The sequence below is a fragment of the Mauremys reevesii genome, linkage group 7, assembly GCF_016161935.1.
Source record: "Mauremys reevesii isolate NIE-2019 linkage group 7, ASM1616193v1, whole genome shotgun sequence".
Lineage (NCBI taxonomy): Eukaryota > Metazoa > Chordata > Testudines > Geoemydidae > Mauremys > Mauremys reevesii.
Window position 1 is genome coordinate 78818674 of NC_052629.1, and position 10177 is coordinate 78828850.

The 10177-nt window shown below is 46.0% G+C and overlaps 1 protein-coding gene across 2 annotated transcripts in view; it reads right to left on the reverse strand.

Annotated features, from left to right (window-relative positions):
- CACNA2D2 (calcium voltage-gated channel auxiliary subunit alpha2delta 2) overlaps nucleotides 1-9668 on the reverse strand; it is a 643579-nt gene extending 633911 nt beyond the window's left edge. For both annotated transcript variants that reach the window (XM_039547175.1, XM_039547174.1), the window contains exon 1: nucleotides 9513-9668. In XM_039547175.1, coding sequence (XP_039403109.1) covers nucleotides 9513-9622 — 110 coding nt within the window. In that variant the 5' untranslated portion in view covers nucleotides 9623-9668. The remainder of the gene's footprint in view (nucleotides 1-9512) is intronic.
- Between the last annotated feature and the right edge of the window lie 509 nt (nucleotides 9669-10177).

Consider the following 10177-nt stretch of genomic DNA (forward strand, 5'->3'; position numbering starts at 1 on the left):
GGTGAGAACGCTGCCCAAAATCCTCATCAGGCCCTCAAGATAGTGAATAAGAAGCAGAGCTGATTATATTTCTCTCCAAAGAGAAACTGAGTCAAGACAGCTCATTTCCAAGGCCAACAGAGATAGTAAAAAAAGAATGACAGAGGTGCTCCATTCAGTCTTGGGGCAAGGGGAGGAAAGTTGGCGTTTGTGTCAAAAACATCTACAAGGCATCTGACATCAGGTCACATGTGTGGGGAGGGGATAGATAAGGCTGCCTAGGAATAAGTGGTGAGGTACTGAAGCTACATGAAAGTATGCAAATTATGTGTGTTTCTTTCCTTCACACCAACATAAAAATCAAGACAGAAAAAACTACAACCTCCATCCTCTTTAAAAATGGAGCCAAAAGCACAAGTTCATTCCAGAGCTAACTCCACTGCCTTTAGCAGAGCTGCACTAAGGATAAATTTGGCCGCAAACCTTGAAAACACTTGGATGGCCCTCCCCCTGCAAAGAACATGCTTCTACAGCAAAAAATAGCCTGGGAGACCGAAGATGGTGAATTCTGCTACACAGCGACACAGACAGGATGGTTCAACTGCAACGATAAAATAGCCTGCTGTGTTTGGGGAGCGGGGCTAATGTTGATTCACTCCCTCCCTGTGCTCTTGAAATGGCTGTCATTCCATGGCAGGCAGAGCAATGTCATCGGCTCGGTCACTGATCTACAATTATTAAGATTCCCAGGCAAAACAAAGAGAGAATAAATAAAAACTAAGAGGTACATAACGTGGAGGGAAGGCATTGATTTTTATACCCAGTTTCGTGGCAAGGGCTGGGTGGGAAGGGAAAGCACAGAACCCTCTCTGAAGCTGTGATACATCTCTAACTGGTTGGAGGCTCACAGACCTCTCTTTGGCCTGCAGGCCTTGAATAATTAAATGCAGTTTCCTCCAACCTTTTTTTCCCTGCTATGCGCGATGGGCTGCAAAAAGGTTTACCATTACCTTCGGAAAGGGCTTCTTGTCCCCCTGCAGAGCCCCTGCCAGCACACAGGCCTTATTCTCCCGAGTGGAAGTGCAGATGCATTGTTTTATTCTCTTCCCCCACCCCCGCCCCAGCACAAGAAATATGTTATCAGCGGTGAATGCTCAAGTATATGGCTCTAATTTATAAGGCTACATCAGACATGAGGAAATGGTACTTTGGCTCCTCCTAGCTCTGCTGAGTTCATTATAGAGCAGTAAAAGAGGCTCAGCCACACATAGCCCAGAATTTGGCTGAACATTCAACACCTGATACAATTGTATCTTAGGTGCTCTGCTTAGCTTCTTCCTCACTTTTTTATTCCTCAGTCTCTGTTTTACAGCAGCAAAAAAACCTAACTAGGAACAAGGGACTTTATCTCTTCCTGTCACTGCACCAAGCCCCTAACTAGGTGACCATTTGACCATTCTGAAGAGATTTATGCAAAGCTTATGAACCTGAGGACCTAGCTACAAGAGTTTCATTGATTCAGAGGGAGCGTTATAAGTGAGTCAGCTGCTATGCTCCAGGTGATTAATAAAGCTGACACCAGCCACTCCGAGTAGAAACAAAGGCTCTAGACCTCTTGTACCAGGCTGGGGTGTATATAAAATGCCCCCTGGGTAAGAAACAAAGTCTGATTTCAAAGCAGATCGGTGTCTTGCTATTGAAGGAGTGTTCTGGGGGCTGGTTCTGGAATTTGTTGAAACAAGTCATATATTATATATACACACACGAGAGAGAGAGAGAGAGAACATAATTTCTTCGTTTGTCACTTGAGTGGAGATGGATTCACACTCTCTCCCAATTCTTTCCACCAATTTAACAGTTTAAGGGGCAAATCTGTTTGTGTGCAGGAAGGCCAAGGAACTAAAGAAACTGGGACTTACGATGCTTCTTTTTAATCAAAAAGTCAGGTATGCGGAGGCAGCTGCAGTGCAAACCCATGCCAGGCCTGCCGCATCATGGAGTGTCGGCTCTGAACTGGGGGATGTTGGGAACCGAGATGGCCAGTTAGTTCCTGCCAGAGGAGAGCTTCAAGATGATTGCTGGCTGATACATACTCAGCACTCTCCCCTTCGGGCTTGGATTCCCTGGGTAACCTTGAGCAGGCACCATTGTACAGCCAAACGGTCTCCTCACTTAGCACTACACGCAGCCCTTCCTTCTACGTACCAGCCCAGCACAACCAAGCATGCTAGTGCCTGAAACCACATGTAGTTCATTGGAACAGGAGCTTCCAACGCAGCTGAAACATTATACATTGCCTGATGCAACAGAACCCTTTTCCCCCCCCACTAACCTTACTCACTTCTTCTGCAATACGTTGATGTGGTCCCACCTGCCAGCCCTCCAACTGTCAATATGACACACAAAAAGCAGACACAAAGCTTTATCTAGCCAATTTATAGGCAATTCCGAGGCTTGATACTCCAGCCCTTAGTCATGGAAATAACTCTTACTGGAGTGAGTAATCCCACTGAGTTTAAGACTACTCACATGAGTAACTATTATTCATGGATAAGAGACTCCAAGTCTTTAGGGCATTTGATTTGTGTTCTTTCCTCCCAGCATAAATTGCAATTATATTTCTAACCCCACAGTGATTTTTGCTCTGATGCACAGTGTAATCTCACTAATTTGCACTTCATTTTGCTGCACACCTCATCATTTGCACATGGAAACTGTGGTCTCCCATTCTCATCCCCTCACACACTCCCGCAACTTCTTAGAAATATAAGCTAAGACTTCATTACGTTTACAAAATTTACTGCGGAACATTCACTAGCATGCTGTGAAGGCTCATAAATAAATTAGAGATAGACAATCCTCGGCAGGTAAATTAACATGCATTTTGAAATGCATTATCCTTGGTTCTCTATCATGCTTGTTCATTTACTCGCTAATTGGCAAAATCCAGTAGTTCACAATGGACAACTTCCTCCCCCCCCAAAAAAAGTCATCCATGCGGCAGGGGACAGTAAGACAGACTCTGATTTCAACAGCACCAATGTAAATCTGAAGTCACTGATTTCAGCTGTGTTACTCCAGATTGCACTGCTGCTAGTGAGAGGGGAATCTAGCCCACAGAAAGTAGAATTTGACTCCTTATTTGAATAGATACGGATACGGTGGAACTCCATTACAGCCAGTTAATAAAAGTCAATGGAAGCTGATAGCTCCCCAAAATTCTCCCCCTTAACTTCTACATGAGAAATCTGACAGATCTCAAGAAACATCCACACTAGAAATGCATTGGGCCCCATCCATCCTCAGTTTAATTCCATTCACTTTGCTGGAGTTACGAATGCATTTGGCTCATTATATATACACAAATTCCACTCTGTTTTGGCTGCAGTGCCCATGGCTTTATCATAGTCAGCTACATTTCATTGAAGGTTTTATATCCTCATTAAGTGCCCAGGCCAACAATTTGATTGCTGACATGGGATGGGACCATGCAGAAGAGACAGGATCAGGCCTCATCCCTCACTCCCTTCAATCCCCAGCTCGGTTGATGCTGGGAACTTGAGTCTCCCACAGGAGACAGTCCAGCATGCATTGGTCTCTTGTGCCCCCATTAGCTCACTAAGAAGCAGCTTTAGAGGAAGCTGCTTACTTTCCTAATTGCAGGAAAGGATCCAGGGTTTGCATGGAGTGCATGACAGGATATGGAAACCACATACCACACAATGTTTGCCTGGCCTGATTCAGATTCATATGCCTGGGTCTCCTGTCCTGCAGCCCAATCCCCCCATTCACTCCAACCGATCTGGCTAAACATAGTGATACACGGATGCAGAAGTGGACGTAAACAGGCATATGAATTACAGACAAAAGAACCAATTCTTCACTCTGGGAAAATGCTCAGCATATTCATCATCTGACTAATATCTTCCAGTATTGACCAGCATTAAAAGATTGGTGAAATAAGGACTCACCAAAACAACGATAGGGAGGTTGTCAAAGTTGGTGAGTAATTCTGCCCATGTGCTTTCCTCAAAACAGTTTGGTGCATTTCCAACTCCATGACCACATTCCAAAGAAATCGATACCATTCAGGTTATCAGTGCTGTATAACCCTACAACAAACCAAAGTGCATAGCCCAGAACTCAGGAGCAACTCTACACCAACCAACCACTGCGGACACCAAGAAAGAAAACAAATATGCTAAAGAAATACATTTTGCTTTCCCAGGGTTCTTAGGAAAGCATATATTTAAATGTTCCGACAGTGTGCTTCCTAGAAGAGTATTTAATTCAAGGAGTACTTGCTTGAGAATGAGTTTTTAAAAAAATCCCATCCTACTTGGCTATATCTTCAACTTAAAAAACAAAGCTGTTGTCCAAGTTGTGTTCTTTATTGTACATGTACAGTGTTGTACTGTAAATATACACTCCAGCACTAGACCCTCAAGGGCACTCTGCTGGCTTTTGAAGCCCAAAAGCCAATAGACTTGATTGAGGATAAACTCCCAAGTTCCCATTTAGCCTGCAGCTGACCTTCTTCAATGGAATTTTAAGGGAGTTTTGCACAGAAATAACAGTTTCCTCAGAATGGAGCCTCTGGACTAGGCCCAATTGTGGGTTCAGAGGGATTAATTCTACCCTCCAGCGCTCAGGAGGGTCCCTGTTGATTTAAGTGGGAACCTCACACACAAGACCAAAATGAAGTCCTTAAAAATTAAAAACAAACAAACCAAAACAAACCTTTCCAGGGCTGAAAGAAGCAAGCCAGGGGCATCATGATGAAGGGGGTTCACGTAAGCAGGGAGCATGGTGCATTTAACCCATTGGAGATAAACAAGAAACACCCCTCATCATAATATTACCCATGAGCAACCCATACTGGAGGATGCTTAGCAGTACAAAGGGAACTGCCTTCCTGGCCTCCTCTCTGCCAGAGGGAATGTGGCTGTGGCAAAGAACGTTTGAAAGTGGTTGAGATGGGAACAGAACTGAGAAAATGAAGAACATAGAGGATCATTAAGAGAAAAAAAATGAGCCCTATTAGTGAGGGATCCTGCAGAATGAGTTTAAAGACTGAGCCAGGTCAGAAATGACACACATTCTGACATGCTGGCTGACATGGTTCCTATAGTGGCTTCACTGTCAGGAACAAGGACTCACATGCAGCTGTTTCAGACACAAGCCCTGAGCAAGGGATGTCTGGGAAAAGGGGCAAGAGGGGGAAGAGAAAGAAAAGGAGATTTCAAACATCTGAGAGAAATATAGCAAATGAATGTTTTCTGAATGGGGAACTGAAGCACATCAGGAGGTTAAGGCCCAAACTTACCAAAATGGCCAGTTTTGAGGCAACCTAAAAACTCCTGGTTTTCAGAGGTGCTGAACACCTGCAGCTTCCAGCAACCTCAGATGGAGCTCTCAATGCTCCGGATAATGAGGCCTGCAGCATCTCAAATTAAAAATCTCACAAAAATATCACTGCCCACTTTTGACAGCTGCCCAAGTTCATAGAGGAATGGCTGTAGCAGGGCCAGCAAATGAGCCCACCTCTCTGAATCCCAGTCCAGCCCCTCAACTGAGAGGCCATCCTTCCTCTCCTCTGACAACCAAACAACTAACAAGATGTGCTATCACAGCAAGAGACTTAAGCAGCCAACTCTCACCATGGGGGATAAAATGGTTCCGAACACACATGCCACCCTACAAGAAGAAAATGGGTCACCGTTCTCTAGCCAATGGCAACTTTTTTCAAGTCCAAGTGATAAATGGCAGGTTCACAGAGTGAGGCATGGGCTTGCTCTGTTTCCAGGGTTTATGTAACAATTTATATATGGGCTATTCTCCAGCAGTTATGCATGTGTAATTCCCATTAACAGGAGTTTGGCGTAGGCACCAACAGGAGAAAAGTCCCCTAAGTGGTCAGCATTTATAGAGAATATGCATTTTATATTCTAACAATGATCAGGAAGAATCCATCAGGGAATTCATGTTGTGCCTTCGCAGGGATCTCACTGCAACCCAGCACCAACTAGCTGATGCCTCTAAGTATTTAAAAGAAAAAAAAAATCAGCATCAACCAGCAGCCCTTCCCCCCCCCCCCCCCGAGCCATTAATCTCGTTCACGACATACACACACGTGCCCACCCATAACAAGAAAATCAGTCGGTCAAGTGGACACCGCCCAGCCCGCCTGCTTGAATGGGTCTGTTTCAATCGGGGATTTTGCTTTCTAAATCTCAATGAGAAATTTCCCTTTGGACAACTGCTGAGCTGAGCCTTCCTTAGCTCAGCATAAGATGATTAAAACCATGTTACCCGGGAGGAGAGAGAAAAATATGGAACACTGACTATTTACCAGGGACAGAACCAGAAACCAATATCCAGAACTGCCACAGACAATGAAAGCAATTCCTACTTTCAAAAAAAAAAAAAAAAAAAGAACCATTTTCCCCCCCGTCCCACCAAAAAAGGAAAATGTTCTAATCATTGCACATGCTGCTCTAGGTCATAATGAAACATTTCTAGGGAGTCTGCAAAAACAGACTCATTCCTGAGGACCCTATAAAGGGAGACAACTTAAGTAACTCACACAGAAAACCTCTAAAGATAAGAAGGGTTTCTAATAAAAACTCAATATTGTTCTTTGTTGATATATGGAAGAGAAAAAATTGGTTTTATAATTGGAAGAATTTAGCATCCAATTTAGTTTTGAACAAAGGAATCCTCCAAAATTATACCTGCGCTACAGGTTTAAATTAAGTCTTTTCAATCGCTGGACTGGTAAGAGGGGGAGGGAGGCTTATAATAAGGGGAACTGCCAGAGAAGGGGCTTAGTTTGAGTGTAACAGTAACTGTCACAAACAGTTTTCTTCTGTTCAATATTTCTTTCCTTGAGTGACAGATGTTACAATCCTGAGAGCTCCAGAGTACCGTACATAAGGCATTACAGTCCACATGTTACAGGGCATTAACCTACTGCCCAGCAATCATGCCTCATCATCATCCAATACTCACACGACTTCTTTTTTCCCCCCGGGTTCAGAAAACAGGTCATAATGAGAATAAAATAACACAGCAACAACAGGCCTGGCTGAGGTCTCAGTTCCGATACTTTTCTTCTTCAGATGCAGCATAAACCAGAATTGCCTTCTGCCCTCTGTCAGCAAAGGCACACACACTCACACAAGCCCCTTTTAGGGCCAAACCTTCTGCTTTATAAAAGTTTGAGCGATATATTGTCATTACTGGGACCAGTTTTACATTCCTGGCACACGTCAAACTCCCACTGATTCAATGCAGGATCAGGCCCATTCTGGTAACACTGACATTCTATTGAAGCTGCTAATGAAACATACCTTATACTAAGCACTGTTTTGCCAGGAGTTTAACATGTCTGGAAAAAAATTGCTGTGAGCCAAAACCTAGCATAGCAGAGAGGAGCAATTTAATAATATTTAAATAATCAATTTGGGTGGAAGAGGGAAGCAATTTTTTAAAATAAATTATAGTACTCTAGAAACGTCTCCTGATTTAAGATCCTTGTTTAAACTTTTATGACAGAAAAAACATTACTCTAAATTAAAAACTGATATCTGGAAAATAATATGGTCTGATACACTTCAAGATCTCAACAATGTTTTTTGGGTTCCCTCTCCATCCTTCCCCCAGATTCTGAATGTAAGGATCCAACCCTACAAACCTTACTAGTGTGATGAAGGATTAACACCACAATTAGGCCCATTGACTTCAATGAGACTTCTCACATGAGTAAGAATTACTCACATGAGTTGTAGTTGCAAGATCCGGCCCTAAAAATGTGCTATCTATGCAGTGCAGGCATATTCCACACACACCCCGGCAATAGACACCTCTCAAGGTTTTATTCTGAGGAACATGTGTGCATGTTTGACAGCCAGATTGACAGAAAAAGATCAACAGCTCAGTATCAGAGGTCAATAACATGTGGGCTCCGAAGTACAATTATAATGGGCTCCATAACAGCTCTGGAGTCATCTCTATGATGTGGTATGATGCCGAATAAACACCACAGCTAACTATGCCTTTTAGAATGGAGTGCTAGGATAGTAACACAATAGACCATAATGATTCCAAATAAATAATTCAAATAATTATGTTAATAAGCTTCCTTTTTAGAAGACCTAAACACAAGTCTAAACATGCATTCAAAAATATTTTGGCCCTTCAGTAAGTTACATTCATTTAAAAAAGTCTTTCATCAAATATTTCCATAAAAGCATGAGCTAAAAGTCAAAATCTATATATAAAAAAATCTGATGCTTAAATACCACAAAAATTTTGACTCAAAGCAACAAATATCCGGGGAGGCAAGAACAAAGTTAAGGGTGACAGTGCCATTATTAACCCATGTCATTGAGACCTTTCTCCACCTTCAGAAAAGCACAACGTAAGGACACAGTGTCAGCCTTTACTCCGAACAGCCTGGCTTTCCCCGTTTTGTGGCACAAACCCTTAATGTCTTGTAACATAGATGGTAGCATCTCAAAACACATTCCAGAAAGGTTTTGGGTGGATTTGCGGAACGGAAAATGGTTGCAGCTATCACATTGTGGAATGAACAAGTGAGAGAGCAAAAATTCCCAACTCTAACTGCAAATATAATTCCAGTCTTCTTTTACAACCCTTCCCCCCACCTCACCTTTCCCTCCTCCCAAAAAAACCATATGCTTTCTGATTTTGTCTCACCAGACTAAAATCAATTTGTGTCAGTTCAGAGAGGGGGCAAATATCCTCAGATTGATAGTTCCACAGCCACAGGCTATTATTAGTTTGTACTAAACTCCACCGGGCACTCCTGGATTGCAGATGCTGTACTGTGCACCTGTAAACCAGAAAAGCAACCTCTGTTTCTTCCTCTCTCTATAAATTAACATTTATATAACTGTATTAAAGAAAAAAACAGAAACCTCCAGGCACTGGTGAAGTTTGAGTCTTCTAGCAACTTACAGTCTATTTCTATTTTCCGGGGGGGGGGGGGGGGGGGGGGGGGGAGAGATTTCAGACCAAAGATTTTAAAACTTCTTATTAGAAGAAAATAAAAAGAAGGCTGCCTAAACGAACCGCCTAAAAAGAATTAACTTGCTGGAGTGTCACCTCCTGATAACCTAGACAGAACAATCTTTGCTCCTGCATACACACTCCAGGTAGTCACGCACTTGCAATACCGAGGGGCGTGCAAGGCAAGACTCAAAGCCCATCGCTGGTGCTACCCCCGATCCCTTCGCACGCTGCGTGTATGAGAGAGTTTGCCAGGGAGGAGCTGCGGTCATTACGTTAATTAACTTTCACCTGTCCCTCCGAGCACGCGGCCCTCTCCCCCCACACCTCACTTTCGGAGGCATCTTCTTTGAAACCCGGGGAGCTGCTATGCCCACGGCGCCCGGACACCTGTCCCCGCCGCTCCCCACGGGCACCGCGGGAGGGTGCCGGCCCCGGGCGCTCGCCAGCCCCCTCCCGCGCCTGGCCCCGAGGGAGCAGGGTGCCGGGCCGGTACTCACGTGTAGTGCTGCGGGAAGCTGTAGCCGTGGGCGGCGGGGGCGGCCAGCAGCAGGAGCAGCAGGAGCGGGCCGAGGGGAGCCGCGCGGCGGGGCTGCGCCGGCATCGCCATGTTGCCATGAAAGATGCAGCGGGGAAGGGCGAGCGGCGGCGAGCAACCTCTGCCCCCCCCTCCTCCTCCTCCTCCTCCTCCTCCTCCTCCCCCCGCTGCCGGGGCGGCCGAGCGCCCCCTCCCCGCTCGCCTCCCCCGCCGCGGGTGCGCTGAGCCGGGCCGTTCTCAGCGGGGCGGCCGGCAGCACTGAGCCCAGCCAAACGGAGCCTTTCCCTCAAATAGCTGCCGCGGCGCCCAGCCTCCTCCCCCTCGCCGCTTCTCCCCGGCCCCCATCGCCGGGCGGCACGCGCCCAGCCCAGCCCAGCCCCGCCGCCGCGCATGCTCCCCCCGGCCCGCCGCCGCCGCGCGCCCCGGCCCGGCCCGGCCCGGCCCGGCCAGGCTCGAGCGCTCCGGACCCGAACGGGCACAGCCCGTCCCCGCTCGGTACCTGTGTCCCCCACCCCACCAGGCAGTGTCCCCGCTGCAACCCCCCTCCCGTCCCTCGGTGCATCCCCCCGTCCTGTGCCCCCTGCAAACCAGCCCCCCATCTCCCTGCTCCAGCCCCCCTGCAAACCA